This window comes from Pteronotus mesoamericanus, unplaced genomic scaffold (assembly GCF_021234165.1).
Source record: "Pteronotus mesoamericanus isolate MK-2021 breed Mesoamerican mustached bat unplaced genomic scaffold, CSHL_Meso_final scaffold_167, whole genome shotgun sequence".
Classification (NCBI taxonomy): domain Eukaryota; kingdom Metazoa; phylum Chordata; class Mammalia; order Chiroptera; family Mormoopidae; genus Pteronotus; species Pteronotus mesoamericanus.
The window spans coordinates 14,704,272-14,730,483 of NW_026555308.1; the positions used below are offsets into that span (position 1 = coordinate 14,704,272).

The 26,212-nt window shown below is 48.1% G+C and overlaps 1 protein-coding gene across 1 annotated transcript in view; it reads right to left on the reverse strand.

The window, feature by feature from the left end:
* SYT17 (synaptotagmin 17) overlaps positions 1 to 9,982 on the reverse strand; it is a 67,449-nt gene extending 57,467 nt beyond the window's left edge. Inside the window, exons 1-3 of the mRNA XM_054589244.1 lie at positions 9,834 to 9,982; positions 3,884 to 4,032; positions 1,668 to 2,287 (exon numbers count right to left, since the gene is read on the reverse strand). Coding sequence (XP_054445219.1) covers positions 1,668 to 2,287; positions 3,884 to 4,031 — 768 coding nt within the window. The 5' untranslated portion in view covers position 4,032; positions 9,834 to 9,982. The remainder of the gene's footprint in view (positions 1 to 1,667; positions 2,288 to 3,883; positions 4,033 to 9,833) is intronic.
* Positions 9,983 to 26,212: the final 16,230 nt, after the last annotated feature.

Below are 26,212 nucleotides of genomic sequence, written 5' to 3' on the forward strand. Positions count from 1 at the left end.
CCTGCTTCCCAGGATTACCTCCCAAATAAACCCACGCCCAGGTCCTTGCCTTGGCTGCAGCATTCAGGAGAACCAAACCAGGGCAGGTGTGCCAGGGAGGCTTCGCTGAAAAGAGGATATCGTAGCCAAGACCTAAAGGGCAACCTGATCTGGTTGTCCAGGTTCTCTGCATCCCCAGGACCTCCCACTGATGGGAAGAATGAAGCCCGGCCATAAAGGAATTATTTTGTTGAGTGTAAACTCTCTTGACAGGTGAAAAGCCACTGATATCAGATACTGAGAAGGATACATGGAAAGCACCCAGTGCATCCTGATCATGTGACAGGAAGGAGGATTTGGCATTAGAGCAGACACTGTCAGCACCTGGCCCACTGTCTCCTGGCCATGACCACTTCTGTACACACAGGCCTGTGTCTGGCTGCCAGCAAGTGCACTTTTTCGCATTTGTGGATGTCAAAGGTCTCCTTATCTGACAGTGTAATAGGCCAGAAATGCCCGGAACGTGCCTCCGCGTCCCTCAACAGCCCTCATTCAATGGCTGATAGTAGTGTATAAAACCCCCGGCTCCCTTGCCCCTCAGACGGATAGGCTCTCAGGTGCGTGTCTGACCTGGCTCCCGGTTTTCCCAGCAGGTTTCAACTCCAGTGACCCACAGTGCTACCAGCCCCAAAATGCATCCTTTCTGTGACTTTCCTACTACCTTCCGGTGTTCCCTCCAGTGTCATATCCCTAGTAAATGATTTCCCTTACCTCAAGGTCTTCTTCTCGGGGAATCCAAACTAAGAGATGGGCAAACCGCCTCCCTGTGAAGATGTGGACAGACACACACACTGACAGGGGCAGGCCCTCCAGTCTGTACCCCAAATGGGATGCTGGATCATTAAATCTCTGGCCAGTAGAGATCAGAGTTAGGTGTGTTTGATGCAAAATAACCCCACCTATGTTATACAGGGTTGTTGTCTGTAGCATGGATGGGCTAGACCGGCCTCCACTGGTGGGGTCTTTTCCTTCCCTTGGGCTCCCACCACTTTCTGCCCCCAGAGTGGGTGCCCTATTGTCCTTCAGCCCACAGAACGCCCAAGGGAGGGACTCTTAACAGCCACTGGGGACAGGGCCTAGTCCATGGGTGGCGTCTCAAACAGCTTTGCATGTCCCTGAGCTGGAATCTCACAATTTGCCTGAAAAACATTTACCTATCATCCTGCTGTTCAGTCCTCATTTTATTTTTCCCAAATCAATTTCTGAAAGTCAAAATACCCAGGACAATCACTGTCCTTATTAAATAACCCAGCATCAATGACGCAAGAGTTCCCAGAGTGGTGGTGGCTACCTGAGTCTATATATGTGATACCATTTCATCGAAGCGCATGCACACACAGCAGTGCATGAAGAAACTGGTGAAAAGTGAGTAAGTTCTGTAGCTTAGCTGCCAACATCCATTTCCCAGTGTTGCTAATTACTCCGGTTGTGTAAAATTTATCATGGGGTTGCTGGATGAAGGGTACATGGGAACTCTCTGTTTTGTGTTTGCAACTTCTTGTAAGCAGAAAATTATTTCAAAATGAAAAGTTTTAAAAATGCAACATTTTAAAAAAATAAAATAAAAACTCTCATTTAAAAAAATAAAAAGAGCCCTCAGAAGAAGACACCACAAACCCATCCCTTACCTGGGAACTGGGAATCAGCGCCTTCCACCAGTGCCCGCCTTTCACCAGGTCAACCTCGCACAGAGGCACGGACACTTTCCCAATGACACAGTGGCGTGAGAACTTATCGAAATCCACCACGGTGAGGAGCAGGGTCCTCCTCTGCGCTTCTAGGAAGGGGATCTCGAAGGTGTAACGCTCCTCAAACACGGGCTTCTGGGTCTTGCGTTTGACCCCCGTCTGCTTAGAGTTCTTCTGGTCTGGCAGGAGGCAGATCTTGACGTAGGGGTTTGAGTGAGCCATGTCCTGGCGCGAGCCATCTTGGGAGATGGGGGGCGGCAGGTCCCGGGCCTCGATCACCCGCACCGTCAGGTGGTTGTGCAGCAGGTCGTACTGGGTGCTGAAGTGCAGCATGCCCAACTGGTACTTGGACAAGATCTCCTCGTCCGTCAGAAAGTCCACGTCATCGTTGTTGGAGTCGAGAGAGTACAGCCGGGGCTCAAACTTTCTGAAATAGTCATCTGGGGTATAGGTCCGTCTGAGCACTGAGGGCTGGATGGGCTCCTTCTTGGCACTGAGGACGCCAAACTCGATAGGTTTAATATCGATGAGCGGGGAGCTGGGTCGTCTGGACTCAAGACCTAAAGAGCAGCCAGAAATAACAATTAACATCACCACATAGGGGACAGGACCTGGGCCACTTCAGGAGGTGGGCAATGTTTCCCAGATTCTCACATCATCCACTCTGCTGCACAACGCTCTTGACCACCTGCTCTCCACACCTTGAAAGCCTCTTATTTATTCTCTGAGAGGCAGCATGGCGGCAGCATCAGCTTCATCACATAATCGCTGCAGCTAAGCGCCAGGCACTGTTTAAATGCATATATCAAGTCATCTAGTCTTCACAAGGTTATTCGCTAATGACTATTCCACAGCTCATCTCCCCATAGCCATTTTACAGATGAGGAAACACAAACTTGAATTAACTCCCCGAAGGTCATACGACTAGTAAGAGGAGAAGCCAGGAATCCAGCCGGGCCCGTGTGGCCCCAGACACTTGATTCTAACCTTTACCCTATACTGCCTCTGCTTTCAGAATGGGACTCTGGGGCCAGAGTGCCGGGGTTAAATTCCAGCTCAGCTACCTACTAGTGAGCCATGTGACTCTGGGCACATTTTTAAAACTCTCTGGGACTGAGCTTCCCCATCTGTGAAATGGAGCTGATAACGGCACCGACCTCAAAGTACCTGTTGTACTTCTTCAAGGATCCTGTTCAGGAGTCCTTGGGTTTTACCCTCCTTCTTCCTCCCCACCCAAATCATGCCATTTAGCCAAACACATACAGAATATCAGAGGGGACAAACTGGGTGGTCTGTGGGCCAAATTCAACCCATAGATACATTCTGTTTGTGTTTAACAGAGTTTCACCCTGGCTGGTGTAGCTCACTGGATTGAGTGCCAGCCTGCAAACCAAGGGGTCACCGGTTCGAGCATGAGTTACAGGCCAGGTCCCCAGTAGGGGGTGTGTGAGAGGCAACCACACATTGATGTTTCTCTCCCTCCCTTCCCCTCTCTAAATAGAAATAAATAAAATCTTTAAAAAAAAAAAAAAAAGGAAGAGAGTTTCATATGAAAACCCAGATTGCCAGTTTCTCCTGAGAAAAAAATCAGGCAACCCTGGGCCCGCCATCCCACAGGGCTACGGCTGAAGGAGAGCAGCTTCCCTTTCAACAGCGCATTAGCTTCCCAGTTGGCCACACCCTGCCCCACCCCAGGACCTCTCAACCCAACCCACCTGGATCCTGGAGTCACTAGAATTTGCAGGCCCTTCTGTGTAACATGGTAACACTTGTCTTTTGGGGTCTGAAATAACAGATGCTGATAATGCCAATCAATTAAGCCAATTCAATGAAAAGTGATCAGTGAAAACAAAAATCAGTCAAAATGATCGCTTCTGCCTGAAGTCGGCAGACCATCAGGTACAACGCACTTCTGTCACACTGTCCTATCTGTCATCCTGTCTCCTGGACTTTCATCCCGCTCTGCCCCCTCCCCAGGGACAATCTTGTCCTGGGCATCTTTCCTTGGGGGTGCTGCTGCGTGTCTGGGAAAGTCGGCTCTCCTCTTCTGTCCTGGGAACCCAGCTAACAGGATTTTAATTCATGGACTCTGAAGGCAGGTTAAGCGGCACAGGATTGCGCAAGCCAGGCCCCCCAGCCACAGCAGAGATGCTCACTTGAAATCCGCCGGGTCAGGCTGTACGTAGACTTCGATGTGTCTGAGGACGAGCATCTTCGATCTGGGGAGTTGGTGCGTGGGGTCAGCGGGACATCACTGGCTGTGTGGACAGAATCCCCATCCTTCTCACTGCTCCTGCTGGCCATCCTATGGGAGGGAAGAGGTCTCAATGGCTGTCAAAGAATCACCAGGGACTGGCATCTCTGTCCTTTGGAGAGGAGACCCATGAGGAAACAGCTCTCAGGCCCAGTTTATGCAACTTGGAATAATGCAAATTTGAAATACTGTGGTAGCTCTAAACTCTGAACACTGTCTTGCCTTTTGCACAAAATGTGAAATGACATGAATACATATTTCCCAATTTAGAACAATCAGTCAAAGCTGGGGCTGGGGGGAAGGGATACAGAAACTTAGGATATGGCCAAGGTGGTGGGGTGTGGGGGCCACTTTGACTAAGTCAAGAGAAGACCCATCAACCTTCAGCCTGGAGGAACCATGTGGCTGTTTATGTGCATCTCAACTTTTGCAAGTGGCTCTTAGTGAGAAATGCCCTGCTATTTCAACGCTGTGTCTATAATTTAACATCTTTTAGAAATATCCTAAAACAATGTCACTCAAGGGTTCTTTAGTGGCAGGGCTATGGTTACAAGATAGCCCAGAGAATCAATGATTGAAGAACAACACTTTGAAGTAAAGAAACAGGTAGGAATTAGTGGCAGACACGCTTCACCACGCTCCCAATGAAAACATGAAAAGCCCTCGGTTGGAGGGTGGGGAAATACGGAGCAGTAATTAAGGTGCACAACCTCTAGGTCTGAACCCTGGCTCGGTGGCCTTGGGCAAGTCCCTTCCTCTCTCTATGCCTCCATCTCCCCATCTGTAAAATGGGAATGATAATAGTGCCCGCCTTGCATGGTTGCTGTGAATACTGAATGAGTTCACACATATAAAATGTTTAGAACAGTGCTCGGTATTTCGTAGGTAGGTGCCAAATATATTTCAGCAAGTAGTGTTATAACAGGGGTGGCTTTAAGATTCCTCCAATATTCACAATGCTACTAGGTTAGGATGCTGGGGGATGGGAAAGGGAATAGGAGGGGGAAAAGCTGGCCAAGTGGCCATCAGATGGATTCTGCTCACAACATGCCTCAAGCTATCACGGCTGTGGATTGATACGTTCTGAGACTGCATCCCCCAACTTGACATTTAAGCCTGCAGGGAAACTAGTCCTGAAAAATGCAAGTTTTGAATTCTCTGAGGTTTTCTGATGCATCCTATGCATGAAATGAGACAGATTTGATATACTTCCAACGTGATAATAAGGGTCACAGTGAGGACAAGACCGGATGTGTTACAAGAGGAGGAAACACACAGTCCTCGTCTGCCTCCTGCTCCTGGTCTCTGGAAGGTGAACAAAGCAGATGAAATGCGGGGCATGGGAAGTAGGGGAGGGCACAGAAATAGGATCACATTGTACCAACCATTCTTCTAGCTCTCACTTAAATGAAAGTTGTAGCATCTTCCAAGGAAGGCAGCACCAAACATTACGGTCACTGAGGCACCTCCACCTGCACAGCCTGTTTCCCGGCTGTCACACCTCTGTGGCGGTCACTGCCAGCTGGAAGTCCCATCCAGCCTTCAAGGATCAGCTTAAACACCATCGGCCCCTGAAGCCTTGGATGAGCCCTCTCAGACCCAGGACCAGTGTATGCCTGAGCCACCCTGTCTCCTTCGCAACCACCGGGCCTCCCTGCCCCTCCTCCAACACGCCGAGCCATGCTCTTCCCTCTGCCCGACTGCTCTTCCAGTCCCCATCACCTGTTCGGTTCCTTGTCCTCATTCAAGTCTCTCCTTTAACAGCATCTCCTCAGAGAGGCCCCACCCTGTCCCCTGTCACCTCCTCTCACCCCTTTCAGCCTTATTCCTGTACCTGCTTTTTTCCCTCTTTGACACTGCACACAACTTGTCTTTAGTTGTGGCTTGCTTGCTTTTCTTCTGCATCTGACACCAAGCGGTAGCTCCATATATGTAGTGACAGTATCTGTTGTAGTCTCCACGGCCCACCTTGCCCTGGTACGTGGCATGTCTGGAGTGTTCCACTTTTCTTAGTGAATGAATGAGTATAACCTTCCTGTGATTCTTATTCCATTTATCTTGTGTCACAATGATCTGAGTGCATGTCTTTTCACCCCTCCTGTAGCTGGGCACGCTTCTTAATGGTGAGGTGTGTACTTATTATGATCATAGGTACCAGGTGCTGAGTGCCTACTATGGGCCAGGCACTGGGCTAAATGTATGTATGAACCATCTCATTTCACTTGTAAAACAATCTGGGAATTAGTTGTTATTAATAACCCTGTCCCTTTTACAGGTGGAGAAATGGAAGACCTGGAGTAAGGTAGGGGGAAGGGTGGATAATTAATTGACAGCACTGTTAATGGAAGAACCCCGACCGGGTCAGGCAATAACAGACTCTGGTCACAGCTCCGCACTTCTGAGCTGGGCATCCCCCGCAAGGCCTGTAGAGCTCTGTACACAGTAGGTACTCAGTACATGCTTGTTGGACAAACAAATAACTTGACTTTAATTCACTCTTCAGTGAGGGTCTTTCTGGCATTGCCCCAAAAGGAGCCAGCTGGATTATACAGTTTTTCTGCCTCTCACCAGGCCAGTCCAGCCAAGGAAAGCTTGGGACCCACATGACAGAAGCACGTGTGACAAAATAGTGGTATGTCCCCTACACAAACAGCTAGCTCATCTGCCACCCCTGTGGTTCTGAGCTCAAATGTCACAGCAGGAACAGTATTGCAAAGCCTGTACACTTGACATTTCTACTTCCTGCCTGTTTGATAACATGCCACTGCCCACTTGGTAAATAAATCTGGGGAATACACAAGTTGTAAATTCGCTTTCTGAATGATTTAATGTGCTTCCCCTTTACAGATTTCTCTTAACATTTTGCACTGTGCTGAGAGGTAAAAGTGCACTAAGTGATGCCCAGGATTCAAGGAAGGCCTGGCCCAGCCCGGGCAGCACGCAGGTCACACACAGCCGCGCAGGCTGCACAACTCCAGGAGGTGCCGTTCCCAACAACCACCCCGTGAGGGCCGCCTCCTGAAGCTCTGCTAGGAAGTTTCCGATTCACTTCTCTAAATGTGGCAAAACCAAAAGGGCTGCCTCCTCAGAGGGTCCCATCCTTTGCCCCCCAAAAAGCGTCCTTTGCTTGCCCAAAGGGTCAGCCGCCTGTCAAACACAACTGCCATCCAACTCAGAGGCTGGGCATCTGTAACACTCCATCTGGGTATCAGGGGGCAAACATGTGATTTTCAATGTCCATTAGTTCAAAAGAAAATCCAAATTCCTTAATCTGGCATTTAAGACCTTAGACAATCTGCTTACAGGCTCATTTTCTACAATCCCCACAACAATTCCGAGATGTACTGTCGGGTGTTTGTCTGCCCTGGATCCTGTTATAGCACACAAATTGTCTATTACAAAGGTCAGCAAACTACGGGGCCAAATACACTGCCTGATTTTGTAAATGAAGTGTTACTGGAACACAGCCATGCCCATTCATTAATGTATTGACTATGGTTGCTTCTGCACTGCAACGACAGGGCTGACCAGGTGTAACAGAGACTAAGCCCATGAAGCTGAAATATTTACTAACTGGCCCTTTACAGGTGAAGTGTGACAACCCCTGTTCTACTTGCTCAGTTCATGTGTTTCAGGTGGGGAGGACCCTTTTCCCAGTTTCAGGATGGTCAGGCAACCCAGGCATGATCCTACCACCATTTCCTCAAAGGAAAAGTGACCGGGTTGTGTATCTGGCACATTTATATCAAGCCAGGGCAATGAGAGCCTTTCCTGGAGTTTCTGCTGCCGCTGTCAATGAGGCAAAGAAGAAAGCAGGCTTAAGAATAAGGCCAATACAGAAGAAACAGAAAGAAAGAGAGAGAGTACATGCCATGTACACCCATGACATCATTTAAGCCCCTGGATCCAGCTATGCCTGAAGCCAGTCCCCCTGGATTTTTTTTTTCCATTAAAAATCTCTATGCAGGACTGTCCTATGGAAGTACAGGGTGTGAACGCACAGCTCTGGGGGTGACGGGACTCATGCATTCGCCTTATCTCCTGTACTGGATTTTAAATCCCCTGAGCAGAGTAATAGGACGCCATCAAGCCTGTGTGTTCATGGTGCCTGCAGGGAGTGTACTCAAGAAATAACTACCAAAGAAACTAAGTAACTTTTTAATTGGATGACTGGCACTTTCAGGATTCAATTTCTGCCTGTAGGTTAACCAGTTGGTCAGCAATTATTTTTTTGGAGTAAGACAGATGAAAACCCTGCCCTCACAGAGCCAGCACTCTTCTGAGCGTGGCTTTAAAGAAAAGATACCAGATGGGCTAAGCCAACCTCTTCCCCGCAGGGCACTGGAAAACGGGACTGAGCTCTTTATTAATGAATTAATTTCACCAAACAGTTCAGCTCTACACACACCTGCAAGATAAAGGCTACAATCTATGAGTAACGGAAGAGCGTCTTGCCATTGCCTTTAATCAGTTTAAAGAATCCCTATCAATACCAAATAATGATAGAAATGAATCCTTACTAGTGCAATAAGCATGGTACATGCATATCTCATTACTCTTAATAACAGCCCTACAAAGGAAGTCCTATTACTGTTTCCACTTTCTAGACAAAACCGAGACAAAACAGGGTAAAAACACTCTCATTTAGGATTGCCAACCAGGTGTCAAGCATTCGTAAGTCCTTTTCCATATCGTAATTCATGCAATCACCACAACAACACTACTACTATTTTTATCATTCCCATTTTACAGATGGGAAAGTCAAAAGCACAGACAGCTCAAGTAACTTGCTCAAGATCACAGAATTTTAAAAAAGTAGAAGACATGGGATATCAACTCACAGAGCCTGACACAAAACCATTTTGTTGTGGAAATATTCGATACTTGCTTCTAAAGAAAACAAGAGGAAGGACTGAGGCATGACCCCCTGATATGGAGGGAAAGATTGGGCACCAGAGTCTTCTGGAACCTCAGCCCAAGGATTTAGCGGATATAGCACTGGGTCCCCACTGTGGCTCCAGCTGTGGGCCCTTGCACTGCCTCTCTCCTCTCTGGGTCTCCTCCTCTATAACATGAGAAGTTGCACTCGATTATTCCCAGACCCTCAAGGCTCAACCGAGACTCTCTGTCCACATTCCTCTCCCAGCCATAGAGAGGTGGACCAGACACATGGCTGAAAAGCTTCAAAACCGTGTTCCCAAAATATCTGAGTGACTGGCAGATGGAGACGTTGTATGCAGGCGCGGGAGGAGAACGAATTGGAAATAAAATGAAAGATGCCAAAGAGAACATAAACAGCGTTGGAGGACAGGATGGAGCCTGGAGATGCTTTTCGGCTTCTCTATTTCTGAAGCTCTTGGTCAGACCAGCTAAGATGCACTTGCTTGTTCATTCTGTCTCCCCAGCCATGCAACAAACATTTACTCAGCGTTTACTATGTGCCAAGCACTAGGTCAGGTGTTAGGCCAATCTGTCATGCTGACTCAGATGGACAGCTCTGGCATTTGGATATGCCTTGAAAACTATAGGTGCTCACGGATCTCTTTTTCCGCTTGCAATGACACTCAATGTGATTACAAGTGCCCACATGTTTAGCATTACACAGTTCACATCTCAGAAAATGTAAAACTAGCTGAACAAAAGTTCCACCACCAGCTGGTCTCTCCAGCTTGCCGAATAAAATGAGAAGCACAGAGCACACCCGCATCAGCAGCAAAGGAGTCAACAGGCACTCTGCCTTTCCTGCTTTCATACCCTAAATCCTCTTTCCCTTGGCCCGACCCCCTCTCAGAAACTGAGGGAAAAACAGTCTTGAGATTGCCATCCAGGAAGTTCAGAGCAGTATTACTTACAGCCAGGGAGGAGTCTGGGCAGGAAAAGGTCCCAGAATTTCAACTTCATCCTCACTCGACTGGCAACAGCTGGACTCATAGCACTTCTGACAGCAGTGCCGGCAAGTCCATCTGCACAGCAGCAGATCGGAGATTCTAGAAAGAAAACCCTGAGGCCATTGGGGGAGGTGGGAGGGGGAGGGGGAAAGAGGGGGCACAGGAAGGGTGGAGAGGAGGAAGAGGAAAAACACCCGAATTACAAGCAGCCCATCCCTGGTGAGAAACAACGACATTCAGGAGGTCTGTCTCTGCTGTCAACACTTGGAACAAAATGTTTTCCATTTCTATTTACCAACTGCAGGCACAAAGATGGCAAACACCAACTCACCGGAGCCATTAATAGCGAGCAAAACATTTGCAGGTAGTTTCTTTTGTAGTTTATGGGAACGTCTTTCTTGACATGTGGGCGGTATACACAACATGGTGAGGGCTATACAATATGTTCCCAAAACACAATGAATATTAGTCTGTCTTCTTGAAAGCAAAGCAAAAATAGTTTTGTTTTGTTTTTTTTTTTAAAGATAATCTCAGTGACATGAAAGGAAACAGAGATAATCAAATGAAATAAGTAGGGGGTGGGAAGGGAAACCTATCTTGTCAACTAGTGTCTTTTCACCGGGATCTCCCTGCCATAGAAATTCATCGAAACTGTGCCCTTATCAACGTCTGGTTAGTGTTTAATATTCAGTATTCCCCAGAGCCTCACAAAAGACTCCAAACAAAAAGCAAGCATTTCTTGATTAGAAGCCAGATCAAATGAATCATTGAATTAACCCACCTCGTTTAAAGGTTCCAACTGCCCTTTTAGAGATCCAAGATGAAGCCACGGGGTGGAAGGGGTGGGGGGTGACAAAAAGAGAGAGACAAAACCAGTTTAGCAATATTCCAGCAACTCAAAAAAGAGGAAAAAAAAAAAAAAAAGCCCTCGATCTTTCCACTTACCATCCTGGGAAGGGAGCTGACTTCCTAACAAGGTGTTGCTATCTCCAGAGCTGCTGGTAGCCTCCTGGCTAACCAATACCGAATAAATGGGAAACTTTAGCATTTCGGTTTGATTTGCACCGTATGCTGTTATGAATCAGAGCGGGTGGATAGATAGTCATGCTATCCAATGCAGCCACACTTTAGAAGAGCAAACCTTCCTATACAGAAATAGCCCTGAAGCCAACCCAAAAGGACATGATTAGCTAACATGCAGGCAGGCACAGAGTGGATGTGACTTGGCTCCCCCGCCCTCCTGGAGGCCCTACGTCCCAATTCTGCTCCAATGGAGATGGTGGGGAGCTTCATATGACCACCCACAAATAGAGGGAGCCAAAAGGGAAGCCATAATCTGGTCGTTGGAGGAGGGACATGCTGCCTCCCTTCTTTGGCCCCACCCCACATCTCATTTTCTCACAGGTTCCCAAGACATAGGATCCCTCCCCTCTTCTAGGGAAGAGTCCTGATGGCTTTCCAAACGGGCCAAGTAAACCAGGTAGGTTAGGAGGCGTCCTGCATCTTAGCCTGGGACATCTCCCCAGAGATGAACTCAGGTGGGACTTGAACTTAAAGCTTTGAGGGAGAAAGTTAATTGTCTTTTTCAATTCTCTTGCAAGGAGGAGAAAGACTTGATTTGGTACCAATCTATGTTAATATCTTTCTAATATGTGCAAATATTCCCCCCTCCCCCACTCCCCACAGAGAGAAGACTCCCAGCTCAGAGCCTTGCAGAGAGCCCTTTACAGCTAGAATCTAAGAATGTGGCATTGCTGTCATTGTGTTTCTTTTTTCAGTTGCTTTCTGTTTATAGGAAGTGATCCTGGTTTTCTATTATGGTATTGACATAAAGTTTCCCTTTCATATGGGTTTTTAAAGTAAAAAAGGAGGGGGCAGTTCATTCATTGAAAAATTAAGTAAATAACATTACAGGTGTTACTTACACAGCTCATGAAAAATTCACAATCTTTGAAGTGGTAAGGCTATGGCTGCACCTTGGAAAACAAGGTCTCAGGCGCTAGTCACAAACTCTTCCGAAAGCAAAGCTCAAACCAGAACAAGACCTTACAGGGTGAGGTGGTGGTGGGGAAGGCATACAAAGAGCTGAACCACTTGCCGATCATGTGCATGGGGCCACTCTGAGCCTTGGTTACTTTTTCTTTTTTAGATTTTTATTTCTGTATTTTTAGAGAGAGAAAGGGAAGGAGAAAGAGGGAGAAACATCAATGTGTGGTTGCCTCTTGCGCACCCCCTACTGGGGACCTGGTCAGAAACACAGGCATGTGTCCTTAGACTAGGAATCTAACCAGCGACCCTTTGGTTTCAGGCCGACACTATCCACTGAGCCACACCAGCCAGGGCAAGTTACCTCTTTACTTTAATGGAAACACTAAGCTAGGGCACTGCCTATGAAAATGCTTGTGTGTTGCCCAGCTGCAAAATATCTGCCCCCTTTCTGTGGCTTATGAGAACAAGGTTATTTGTCAAGACCAGCTGGAATCTACCAGGCACCAGGAACTGTCCTGGCCAAGAAAGCAGTGAGCAAAGCAGCGAAAAGCTGTGTCTTCATGGAGCTTACAAGAGCAAACACTTTAAAATGCTTCCGATAAAGTGCAAGGATAAAGTGATGCTTTTTCACAATCTGTGCCCATTATCTTCATTTAGGGAAGCATTTTCTCAATGATCAAAAGAGAACTATTTATACAACCATGATGAGCAGAGATAAGGTCACCTCAGGGTCCCTGCGAAGGAACCACCATCCAGCCTTCTCAAGACCCATGTGCATGATAAGTGTCAGGGCGCAAAGAGAAACCAAGGAAGATGAAGAAAGAGGAAAGGGAAGATGTCTGATGCTACCGGGCATGTTCTGTGAGCCTTTCCTCCACTGGTGCCACTGGGTTCGTGTGTTTGACCCAATGGAGGAGAACTGATTCAAGCCAGAGGAAGCAGGATGAAAGCAAACCCAGACATTCTACCACAGGGTTGAGAAATTCGGCCTGCAGCCTGTTTTTGTAAGGTACTTCAGCTAAGAATGGTTTGTACACTTTTAAATGTTTGAAAAAGGTCAAAAGAAGATTAATACTTCTTGATTCATGCAAAGTACATGAAATTCAAATTTCAGTGTCCACAAATAAAGCTTTATTGGAACACAACCACGCCCATTCATTTACTATTATCTATGGCTCTTCAGCACTATAGTCAGAGTAGAATAGTTGAGACATAGACCTTGCAGCCCTCAAAGAAAGAAATGTTTACTCTCTGGCCCTGTATAGAAAAAGTTTAACAACTTGTTCTAGAAGTTAAGCCAACATCACCAGGCCTTCCTCATGATCAATGCTTAACAAATAGCCCACTGATCCCCACAATCCCCCCTTTTAGATCTCACCACAACCCCCGAAGCAGCTGTGCGGCCTTGCGCAATTCACTTAATTTCCCTGAGCTGAAGGTGGTCATTAAGAACTGTAAAAGCCTGTTCAAATGCTCTTCATGTCTCACTAGATTGTGCATTCTGAGAGGCAGGGACTGAGCTGTTTTCACAGCTGTGCTCCCAGTGCCCACACATAGTAAGTGCCTACCCAACTGTTTGTTGAGTGAATATTGAATAGTCGACCTAACAACATCCAACACACAGTGGGTATAAATGTGACCTTCAATGAACTTGAAGAGATGACCTAGGGATTTCATGAAAAGGAAGCCAATGGAGCTCATCTAAGCCAGGAGAGGGATAAGGAGGCTATCCAGGTGACAGCGCAGAGCTCCTGGCAGACTGAAAAGTGTAAGGACAAAATGAGGGAATTGTGAGCTAGAGGGAAACCAGGGGACCAGCAGCACCTCCAACTGTGGCCGAGGAGGTGAGAACTGAGACCAGATGCACCCTGAATGTGGGAGCCTGTTTGCTTCTCTGCCGGGTTCAAAGGAGCCAGTCCCAGAAGCAAGCAGCTTAAAGGGTCTGACTGCGTGACCTTGGCGCTGACCTGTCACCACTTTCAGCCTTGTATTAAGGAGAAAGTTCTCTTAGTCAAGCCGAACACGTCCCCCCCCCCCCCCCCCCCCGCCCACAAAACACGCTTCGAAGTTATTTCAGCCCGATAATTCTTAGGGGAGTTTCCCCCAAAAGATGGGGGTCCACAAACCCTAACTCCAATGCAATGGCCTAAAGTAACCGGCTGCCCTACCACCCGCACTACTGCCAGCACCACCACCAGCATGCCTCTGGTGTGTCCCCCATCCCTCAGCTCCCAGTGCCCGGGAGAGACAACGTTCTGGTCCCTCCCGGCCGGAACAGCAGCCTCAGGCTCCCTCGGCCGGCCAATCAGTCCCAGCCGTCACCAAGGCAACCGCAGCTGGCGGGCCGCGCGGCTGGCGTGCCCCGGGCCGCCCTCGCCGCGGCCCCTCCCCTGAGGTGGGGTGCAAAGGAAGGGGGAGGGGGAGTGGGGAGAAAAGTCCGTCTAACCCCCCATTCCCTCCCCAAGAGGCGAAGGCACTAGTACAGAGTCCGCAGGGGACCCTTCATTCCAGGGGTTTGGGGGTCCCCCAGCCTCTTCTCCTGGGGCGCACAGGTTGCTGCGCTCGGGCACCCTTTTTCCCGAGGCAAGTTTGTGGGAGCCCCGCCGCGTGCCCTCCTTTACACGAGCTCACGGTCGAAGGGGTCACGGCCCCCCCACCCACACCGCGGACCTGGCCCCCAAGCCTCAGCCCTACCTGGATGTACGCCATTTTCGCCCGTGCGGCTCACTCCGGCCCGGGCATGGCGCCGCCACGGCCACTTTGCCCTCGCCAACGGGAGAGGGGGGAGAAAGGAACGGGGGAAAGGAAGGAAAGGCGGCCGGTGGCCCCAGACGTGACTGGCGTGGCTGATGAGCGGCGCCCGCCCCTCCGCCGGCCGCCCCGTCCTTGCCTTTCCCTGCGTTTCGGCTCCGGGAGTCGGGGCCACCTCCAGGCTGGAGCAGCTGAGGTGCCCAGGACCCCCGCCTCGGCCTCCCTCGCTGTCCCGCGCTCCCCCCGAGTCGCTCCCCAGGCTGGGGTGAGGCCAGGGTGCCAGAGGAGGGAGCTGGGGGCAGCTGCGGGGACTGCAGCGACCCCGGCGCAGGCGGCGCCGGAGACGTAGGGGCCGGTGCGCGCGAGAGGCGGGGGAGGGGATGGGGATGGAGAAGCGGGTGGGAGAGGGCGGTGCACGGGTCAGCCCATCCGGTCGGCGCCAGGGCTGGCATCTACCGAGAGCAAAGCCCCCGGGGTGGCCATGAAACCGAGGGGGTACAATCCAGCCCGCCATAGAGTCTGGAGCTGGGAGGGTCCTCCCCGATCCAGCCCTCGCTCAAACCAGCTTGGAAAAACTTTATTTCCGCCCCATCCGACGCGCCTAGAACTGTTGCAGTGCAGAATGCAGAGGCCAAATGAATGGGAGCCTCAGGTTAGGGTGGGGCACGGGGCACGGGGCACCCCAAGGGAGATGAGCCTGGGACGCAAGGGACTCGCGGAAAGAGCGGAGGACCCCTTTACCCTAACCTGGTCGAGTTGCGCCCTTGGCGCAACAGGTTTGGCGCGGGGCGGCCCGGCAGCGCCACCCAGCGTCGTGCCCAGAGTCGTGAGCGCCTCTACCCGCTCGAAGCTCCACGCCACCTAGCGCGCGCCCTAGGGCGTGTCCACCTGGTAGCTTCCTCAACTGGCTGGGACGCCCTGGGCCCTGAAGCTTCCCCCAAGACGATCCTCCCACTCCAAGGGCACAGAGCTGGGGGCTGGCTCTCCGCTGGTGGATCTGAGGTAGATCATTGCCTTCCGCCGGCTCTCTTTTTAAATGCCCAGCCATCTGCAATTGCCAGTCACGAGTTTATCAACCTTTTAACCTCCCAGCGCCTCTGTCTTTTCATGGGTAAAAAACGGCATAAAATCTCTGCCGTGCCTATCCTCCAGGGCGGTTTTGTGGGAATAAATGAGGAAATTAACGCGGAAATCATAAAAGATGTGCTACACATGTTTATATATTTTGTGTAAAAATCTAGCATACATGTACATTGTGAGTGTGGTATATCTCATTTGGAATACATGGCATGTAACACATGCTGAGCGCTCATAATTCGGCGGGCACTGTACTCAACACCCACAAGCATTACTTCATTTCATCTTTCTTACTCACTCCTATGTGTCTAGCACAGTGCCTGAGCAGAGTAGGCACTCATTCAATGTTTTTGTTGTTGCTCTTGACTTGACTCAACTTTGAGTGAAGTGCTGCAATTATCCCCAATTTACAGATGAGGAAACTGAGGTGCAGAGAGGGAAACCGAGGCATGACAGCTGGCAACTGGTGGCACTGGAGTTTGAACCCACACCTTCCAAACTCCTAACAAGTTTATGGTATTTATCCAGTGTTTCTTTAGCACTAATGGGAAGAGGTGATTTGATTGGTGGGAAGTGGGCTTCGCGGAGGAGAGGTGCCTGCTGGGATGGATACTCCTTGAGGGGACTTGCCAGAGGTGGAAGAATTTGCCAGGTGTTCCCATGAAGAATAGCTAAAGTGTTTTGAGACTCTGTGTCTGAAAGGTGGTTTTAAAGCCTTTTACACAAATTCAATCTTCTAATTCTCTGATAATCGTGAAGTGGACACTCTTACTATCCCACTCCTTAGATGAGGAAAAAAGGAGGCATAAAGTGAAATAACTTGCCCAGGGGGTATGCAGCATCAAGGAGTTGGGCTTCAGACACAGCTTAAGCTGGATCCTTCCCCTACCACTGTGCCTGGCTACCTCAGTGCAGAACTGTGAGAGGAAAAGGGTGGGTGCGTGGGAAATCTTTACGGTTAGTTTGGGATCTTAGTTCCTAAAGACTTTTACCTGCCTGAGAATACCAAGCACCCCTCCTCCAAAGGAGCATGTTATTTTAAATGGGGATAATAGAACCTACCTCTGGGGGTATCAAATGCTATCATGTACATAAAGCACCTGGCAGGCAATAGGTGCTTAATAAAGGCTTGTTGAAAGAGTTAATGGATGGTAACAGTAGCTAATATGAACACTTCTAACTGGAGTTATGAGGACTGCGGGCTGAGCACTGCACGTGCATTCTTGTTAAATCCTCACCAGAGCCCTGCAAGGTGAGTACTGTTATCGTCTCATCCATTTTACAGGTGAGGGAGCGGAAGCTCTGAGGGGAAGTGAGTCACCCCAGGGAAACAGGGAAAAGTGACAGGGGCGGGAGGAAAGTGCAGATCTGTTTAGCGAAGGCCCCGCCCTTCGCGGCTGCGCCATCTGCCTCACATGGAAGAATGAATGAGAAGTCAGTCCTAAGCCATTCATCAGGGGAGTGTCAGCTGTCACTCCAAGACTGGAGTTCAGGGTCCCCCGCTTGGTGAGCCCCTCCCTGCCCTTCTTGGGGTCCCACAGTCTGGTTTTGAGGTGTGAGGTGGACAAGGCAGCTGGCAACTTCACAGGTCTCAGAGGAGAAGCCCACTGGCCAGGAGACCAACCAATGCATGGAATTGCATGGGGCCTGTTTTGTGGTAAAGGGGGGCCGGCAATCGGTGGGGGTACAGAAGAGGGGACCCAATTTAGTGTGTTTAGGGTCAGAGAAGGTTTTATAGAGGAGGTGACATTAAGCCAAATCCCAAAGAACAAAAAGTGGGGAGATGATTCTAGAGTCTAGTGGTGCTTGACTCGGCCAGGCCTGGGGAGGCAGGGGGAGGAGGGCCAGGGGAGTGCCCATGGGTAGAATTCTGGAGGGTCCCTGAACTTAGAGAAGAAAAAGGTTACATCTCTATAGTCACTAACTTCTACCTAAAATTCACTATCTCCTTTCATTATGAATGCAGGAAGCAATATTAGTGCTTACCTGGGGCTTTGTCGCCAGTAGGAATTATGAATATTCATACCACATTACAGTTGTTGCAAATAACTTGAAATTTCTCTTACACTCTTTACTGCTTGAAAATTACAACTGTTATTAGACCCACCACTGGTTCTTTCTACGTAATGCATTAATGGAAAAGCACATATATTACCATAGAAATTCATTTTGATATTTTGACAGCTAGATAACAATATAATTATAATTTCATTATCAGCTTACATATTTTACTCTATGATTTTAAAAATATTATTTTGAGATATGGCCTATAGGCTTCTGCAGACTAGCAAGGGGTCCTTGGCACAAAAAGGATTAAGAACACTTGAAAGTAGCATGTGTGTTAGCTTAGACGTGAGTGTGTGAACTGCAAGTAGGTCCCCTGCTGGAGCCAGGAGAGGGTGGTGCCAGGTGAGGTTTAACAGGTAGGAGGGGCCAGATGCCACGTAGCTTCATAAATCACCCCATACAAGAGCAGAAAGGATCAGGTTTAGAAAGAAAGGTGTTGGCAGGGGGCTCTGTTTGTGTGCACGGAACAGACAAGCCTGGAGGCAGGAGGCCGTTGCTGCAATCCAGGTAAGAAGTGTAGCACATCTGAACCAAGGTCCTGGCGGTGAATAATGGCTGTAACTGAATGAGCAGTAATGAGGTTGTGAAAGGCAAGGGAAGCTAGAGGAAAGCAGTTTCTAGAAGAGGAGTCAGGGTTTTGTATTTGGATATGTTGAATATCAGGTGTGTGTTAGTTAGGGTTCCTGAAAGAAACCCCATTCAATCCAGCTTGAGCAAAGAACTCATGGGCTCATTAAGTGGGAATCCAAGGGCTAATCCTATAGCTGTGGCTGGATTTAGGGATGCTGTTGACGTCATGAGGACCCATGCTCGCTCTCTCTCTCTCTCTCCCTCTCTCTCACTTTGTATCTCATCTTTCACAGCTTCTGTCTGAACATTAGATTTTTTCCTCCTAGAGTAAGTTTGCTTCACATGGCAGAAAAATGGCCACTAGTGGCCTTGAGCTTGTATTTTAACAGCTTATGCTTCAAATAGGAAGAGAGTCTTTTTATGAAACCTTAAGGAAAAATTCTAATGGGTCCTGCTTGGATCATGTATGCTCTGGACCAAGCGCCAAGGACTCAGCACTCTGCTTGAGTCTGCCTGGACCATGTGATCAGGGATGTGTGGGCATCAGGAGCCATGACCGTACAAGGACCAGGTAGAGATGGAGAGGTGTGGATTCTCTAAAAAAGAGAGAGAGAGAGATTCTGGGAGACAAAAACAATGCACCCACTATGATATGGCTGTGGAACCTCCAGGCTGAGATGTTGGATGGGCAGATGAGAGGGCTCCGGAGTTCAGCCCATCCTAAACACAGAATGACAGGGTTGATGATCAGGAGATGAAGCTTCAGTCACATCCTGATGGCATTTCTGGGCTTATCTCAGTTGACAGTGTCTATATGGAACCTGGCCTCTCATCTTCTCCCCTCCTAGCCCCAGCTCTGGAGGGCAGATGCAGACACATAATAATGGTTTTCTCTGCAGGTCCCTCAAGATGGCAACACAAACCACAGACCTCAGGATGCCTATTATAATTAAAAAGCACCAGACTGGCAAAAAGCAGTCCCTGACATCCATACAGGCAACACACATCTGGTTAGGCGACTTTCTATTTCTGCCAGACAGGCTGACAGCACTTGCCTCCAAAGTCAGTTTTACATATACAGCTTCTCAAACATGCCATTTAGATCCTGTTTTAGCTGTGCCCGTAAACCTGGGTAGTGTTTCTGAACACCCTGGAAGTAAGAAGTCTCTGGGCTAATTAAACAGCTGGTCTGGAAATAGGGAGGGCAGCCACCTGTTAAGTGTAATCCTCAAGGCTGACGTAAACAAATAATCCAGTATCAGACCCCTTTCATCTCTGTCCCCACCAGCGGCTCTGTGATTTGACAGCGAGAGATCCAGCTTCTAGTCCTGCCCTGCCTACTAATAGCTGTGTGGCCAACCCATTTTTAATCCCTGGGAGCCTCAGTTTTCCTCACCTGCAGAATGGGTTTAATACTTCTTCCCAAAGCTGGTGTAACATGAGGCAAATGAGAAAAATGCATGTGAAGCACTAGTGCAGTTTTAAATTAGCGGTTTCTCCCCGCCTCTCCCCACCCAGCATATATTTAATCTGTGGCCAGGTGCCTCTTATCCCATTTCATAGCTGGAAGGGAAATGTGTCAGGGAGGAGGAAGGGATAATGTGGAGGTTAAAATCCTGGCCTCCAGCGTCAGCCAGGCTTGGGTCTAAGTCGTGTTGCCTACCACTCACCAACTGTGTAATGTAAGACATGTCTTTGTGCGACTCAGCTCTCTCTTCACTGAATGGGATATTAACAGTCACTATTCCAGGGAGATGAGAATTCCACAAGCTGTTCTATATTCATCCCTTAGCACAGTGCCTGCCACCGAGGAAGTGCTCAAGAAATGCTCACTATTATGATTTTTAAAAATTTATTTATCCTCACTTGAGGACATTTTTTTCATTATTTTTAGAGAGGAGGAGGCAAGGGAGAGAGAGAGAGAGAAAGAGAAACATCTATGTGACAGAGAAACATTGATTGCTTGCCTTCTGTATGCACCTGGACTGGGGATCACTTCATCCTGCAACCTTTTGGTGTATAGGATGATGCTCCAACTGACTGAGCCACACTGGCCAGGGCGCTAGTTTTTCTTTTCAGTGTATACACACACCACACAAGCAAGTCACTATTATTACTAGCATCTGTACTGGGTACTTTATTTACCCTAAATTGTTTCCCTTTTTATTGGTGGCCAATATTGAGAAGAGAAAGAGCCATATCACACACTAGGACAGTTCTCAAACTTGATTGTGCATATATGCAGGGGTAGGGGAGGTAGGGGTGAGGCTGTCTTGTTAAACTCCCTAGTCTCAGACTCCTCACCCAAAGGTTATGATACAGGAGGTTTAGGAGTGGGGTCTCAGGACCTGCTTCCTAACAAGCCTCCCAGAAGATGCTGATACAGGTTACCCAAAGTCTGACCTTGACCTTGGCATATTAGGACATCATCTTTGTGACATCCAGACACTTCCTACCTAGGAGGCCGATCACCACCCGCCAGCTTGCCCCATGAGTTCCATGCTGTTGGTTAGAATGGGTCGGGATAGGAGGCTCCCCGAGGTGGGGGTGGGCCTGATGGTACCCATAATCCCTAAAGATGTTTGACTCACCTGTGATGTTTGACCTCCAGCTGATTCTTGCACTTCACCGGACACCTCCTTATGGTGCATGCTGTCTGCTGGCATCACTTCTAAGGATGTTGCTTAGGTGAAGGCGTCCAACCTTTGAAGCCCACATCGTATCTTCCGGCCCCCACACTGGTTCAAGAGTTTCCACCACGTATGATCCTGTCAGAGGCTGGTAACTACAGTCAGCCAATCCCTCTCCATCTCATGATTCAGAAGAGGGTAGGTAATTATTTAGTCTTCAAGAAGGAAAAATCTGAGGGCGATTTAATAATGGCCTGCAAACATATGAAGAGTTATCAGCAGAGAGCTGGTGACCACCTGTTCCCGCTCTCTGCACAGCTAAGAGAAACAGAGATGGGATTTAAGTGCAGAAAGAGAACAGAACATCAGCCTAAGCATGAGCAGGAGGGCACTGATATGGTTTCCCTGAGCAGCATATGAAATCAACCTTCCTAGGGTTATTATGAGAAAAGAGCTTTGGCTCTGATATCTTGTATTTCCCCAGAGGCTGGAAGAAAGGCTTGATACTGGGAGTAACTTCAAGACACGGGTTTTGCCTTACTCAGCCGTGAGCCCTGGCACCAAGTGAACTGTAGACCAGTGGTTCTCAAAGCATGGTGCCTGGACCAGCAGCATCAGGTTCACCTGGGACCTTGCTAGACATGCACCTACTGAATCAGAAACTTGGGAAGGGGATGGGGGGACCGGCAAGCTGTGTTCCAATAAACCCTCCAAGTGATTCTGATGCCACTAAGGTCCCAACTTTACTGTGCCTTCTACTTAGCTGGGAAATTTTATTAAATGCAGATTCTGATTTCGTCGGTCTGGGGTGGGGCTCGAGATGCTGCATTTCTAATGAGCTTTCAGTGATGGCAATGCTGCTGGTTCACAGACCACGATTTGAGTATCCAGGATCTAGAATAATGTCAGTTCATGTCATTTCTCGGCTCAAAACCCTCCGGTGATTCCCATCTCATTCAAAGTAAAAGTCAAAAAGGTCCCACATAACCTGGCCCCCGCTACCTACCCCTCTGTCCTCATCTCTACTCCCTGACCCCTTGCTCAGTCCATTCCAGCCACCCTGGCCTCCTCACTATTCCTTCACCACCCAGGCAAGTCCCCACCCCAGGGCCCCTGCACTTGTCCTCCTGCCTCTTACACTCCTCCCCCTGAGCTCCCCGTGGCTCACTCCTTCCCCTCTTTGGCAGGCAGCTTCCAATATGGCCCATACTGATCCTGCCTGCTGGTGCTGACACCCTTGAAAAATTCCCTCCCACTGAGTACGGACAGGACCTATCACAGGTGACGGGATGTCACTTTCGTGATTAAGTTACACAAGGCAATAATCTCTGTGCTGGTAGCAGACTCTTTCCCTCGCTGGCTTCAATGACACAAGTTGCCATGTTGGAGAGACCAATGTGGCAAAAAAACATGAGGGTGCCTCGCTAGGAACTGAGACCCTCAGTCCAACAGCCCTCGCAGAACTAAAATTCTCATAACTGTGAGCGTGGAAGCAGATCCTTTCCCAGTTGAGCCTTTGGCTGAGATCCCAACCCAAGCCACACGTTGATTCAAGACTCGTCAGAGACCCTGAAGCAGAGGACCCAGCTAAGCCACGCCCAGACTCCTGACCCACAGAAGTCGTGAGATAATGAGTGTATGTTGTTTTAAGCAGCTAAGTCTGTGGTAGTTTGCTAGATAGTATTAGATACTACAGCTTCATTAAGGTTTTGCTGAAACATCACCTTCTCAGTCTGACCTTCCCCAACTTTCCCCTCTTTAAAATAGCAACCTCTCCAATCTCCAAGGAACTCCCTACTTTCCTCCCCTGCTTAATTTTTCTCTGTAATATCACCATGTGACATATCTTATATTTTCTATGGCCCGTCTCCCCAGTTAGGAATAAGCTCTAGTGGGGTTTTTTTGTGTGTCTGTTTCTTCCACAGCTATATTTCTAATACCTATAATAGTGCCTAGCACCTAGAAGGCACTCAGTAGTATTATTAAATAAGTTCTGCTCACAGTCTCCCTCCACATAGTGAACAAGACTAGTGAGTGACAAATTTACATTTTCCCAGCATAGCAACCCCAATGAGAAAAGAGATTTTTCTAGACACCCATATACACCAATCAAGGGAAGGACAAATTGGCCCCATTTGGGTCTTGTCCTACCTTTTTAAGGGAAATGTGGGGAAATCCCTTATGTAGGGACTGACATCCTCTATAACAATTTTGGCTTCTAAGAGTAGCAAATGAATTTTATTACCCTGTCCATTACTCTCAAGCAAGGTTCACGAGGTTCTTCCAAGAAAGAGCTTGCCTCTCTGTGGTGAGGAAGAAGAATCCAGTGTTGTCTGAAGAGCCATTGCTCTACATGAGGCCTCGTGTGTAACCATTCAAAGTTGCATTTTTCATGATTTCCCCCAAAGTGGAAACAACCCAAATGCTCCTGAGGGATGAATGGGTAAACAGAATGTAGTGTAGGCATATAATGGGGTAATTTACAGCAATAAAGAGAAACAAACTATAAGCCTATTCATACAGCTACAACATAGATGAATCTTGAAAATATTTTACTAAATGAAAGAAGCCAGACCAAAAAAGACCACATATTATATGGCTCCATTTATTAAAGATATCCAGAAAAGGCAAACTTATAGAGATAGAAAGTACATTAGTGGTTGCCAGGGGCAGGGGGTGGGAATGGGGAACGCATGCAAAGAGGCACAAGCGATTTGAGGGAGATGAAAATGTTCTAAAACTGCGCTGTGGTGATGGTTGCCCAGCTCTGTAAGTACTAGAAATCACTGAATGGTACACTTAAAAAAGTGAGTGAAATGTATATGCCAATGAAGGTGTTTTTTAGAAGAAAATAAAATGAAAAGCCCTTGCCAACAGTTTTGTTTGGTTCTATGTTTAAAGGATTTCCTCTTAAATTCTCTTTGAAAATCATGCTTCCTCACTCTTTAGGATATGTTTCTATGGAAGATCAAAGAATAGCACCCACTGGAGTCCCAAATAATGTAAATGAAGGTTAGAACTAACTAAATAAACAAAAACAATTTAAAAAACCCCAAACAAACAAATAGGCCTTACTTCTTCTCTAAGGCAATAAAAGGGGTGATATTCTAGCCTTCTGGAGTGGTTTTCTGGTCAGGTTTGCTGGTCCTCTGCTGTCTGACCCTCACTGAGGGAGCTGCACCAGCTCCCGGAATCTGTGCCCATCAGAGCAACTGATGACCCCACATCTGTTCATTCAGGCAGTGGGAACAGTTGCATTGTGATCACGGGGATTAAGGAAGAGTGAAATACTCTGATTAGTCTGTCTTTCAGTGACCTGCAATTTCCATTTCAATGCAATCAAAGCATCATGGTAGTAGTTGCAACTTTGGGAGCCCCTAAATGACCACCCCGGATCAATCGCAGATGTGAGGGGGGATATAGCACTGTGTTTGGGCCAGCCTGGGTCGCGTGTCCATGGGCCGAGGACAGCGCACTATGATTAGCAGCCCCATCGGAAACACATGGAAAAGAGAAGGGCACTTCCCGCAAAGGAAGGTAGGATGCTGAGAAGGCAGAAACAGCAGGTAGCCATTATATCATTCCCATGTGCAGAAAAATCGTAGTAGGGAAAAATGTCCCACAGGCGAGGGCAGCCAATGCAGACGAGACGTCAAAGAGCATAAAGCTGCCGCAGGTGACAGTCTAACAGCCATGGGGGAATGCCTTCCTCGTTATATTCAGATCCGCTTTGATCAAGGGCAGCAAGATTTTCCATTGTCGAAGCTACCCCACATACGTCCAAGCCCTCTTTCCACTCAAGGGGATTTGAAAGTGTTGATTCTGGGATAGCATGTGATTTAAAGGTAAGGGTCACTGGACAATCCACATGGGCAGGAAGCTCAGGGTGCATTGACTCCCACTCTTCACCCTTATACTCATGCAGGATGGGCTACACATAACTTTTAGAGTTCAGTGCAAAATGAAAATGTCGGGCCCTTGATTAAAATGATTAATAATTTCAAGGTGACAAGGACAGCAGAACATCGAACCGAGCGTGGGACTTTTCTGAGAAGGGGTCTGTGTCACTCACTGCTACTAAACCTGCCTTGTCTTCATGACCTGAAGTTCTTCTTCCTCATTCCACCTGGAGGACTCCAGGACCTCCTCTCCATCCCTGAGTCCCTCCTGCATCCCTCTTCCTTCAGCCCAGCCCCACTCTTATCCACTATTAGAAACCAAAAACAAAACAAACCAAAATAATTAGGGAAACCACCTCCCCCTGCAAGTTGAAACCCAAATATCTCTGAGGCTAGAGACTCTGGGAAGAGAAAGAGGTTTGCGATTTAAGACTTTTATCCTTAAAGTACGTCTTGTAATGTTTACCCTCATCTTTGCCCAGAAATAGGCCCAGTAGTTATTGTGGACCTTGGGCTGAAGAGGATGAGTGGCTTTCTGAATGGAGCCCCAATTGCCAGGGCCGCTGCCACTTGATGGTGTTTAATAATAACGATTTCCATTTACTGAGCACTTACTACATGCGCAAGCACTGCCCTGAACACTTAAATACATGTATTTCAGTCCATCCTCACAACAACTCTGTAACCCAGGCACAGAGACAGTACCCACTTTTCAAGAAAAAAACTGAGGCTAGGACATATTGGCTAAGGTCAGACATCTCGTAAGTGGCAGAGCCGGGATCTGAATCCAGGTGTAACACTGAGCAGAGTTCCCGCTCTTTCCACAACATCAAACAAGGTTTGACCATTCCATTTCTAACCCCGCATTCTTGGATACCGGACACAGGGTGAATGAAGGCGCTGTTACCTTAAAGTGCATTTCGATGCATTTTGCAGTGCTCAAATTCAATTACAATTGATCAACTTGAAGATTATCATGAAAAATAAAAATAAAAAAAATCAAAGATATGCCAACCAAAGCGCTTTCAGTGAGGACCAACATCAAACCTGACTTGACCACTCACTGTTCTAGATATTAATGAGTTCAAAGTTAAGATGTATGAAACTCAAGGCACTAATTTTCCTGAATAAACCTAATGGGTGATCGGTGGAAATGAGTAATTGCAAAGCATCCTGCAGAAAAAGGATGGGTCGAAGATTGCTTTAGAGTGCTGGAGAAGAGGCCATGCCGAAATACCAAAATTTCCCCCGCCCCTCCTAAAACACTGCTGGGACCATTTATTCCACCAAGTGTAGTGCACACAGATTTCTATGAGCCCGGCACCATCTAGGGTATGGAGTCTGGGGAGAACCAGGCATT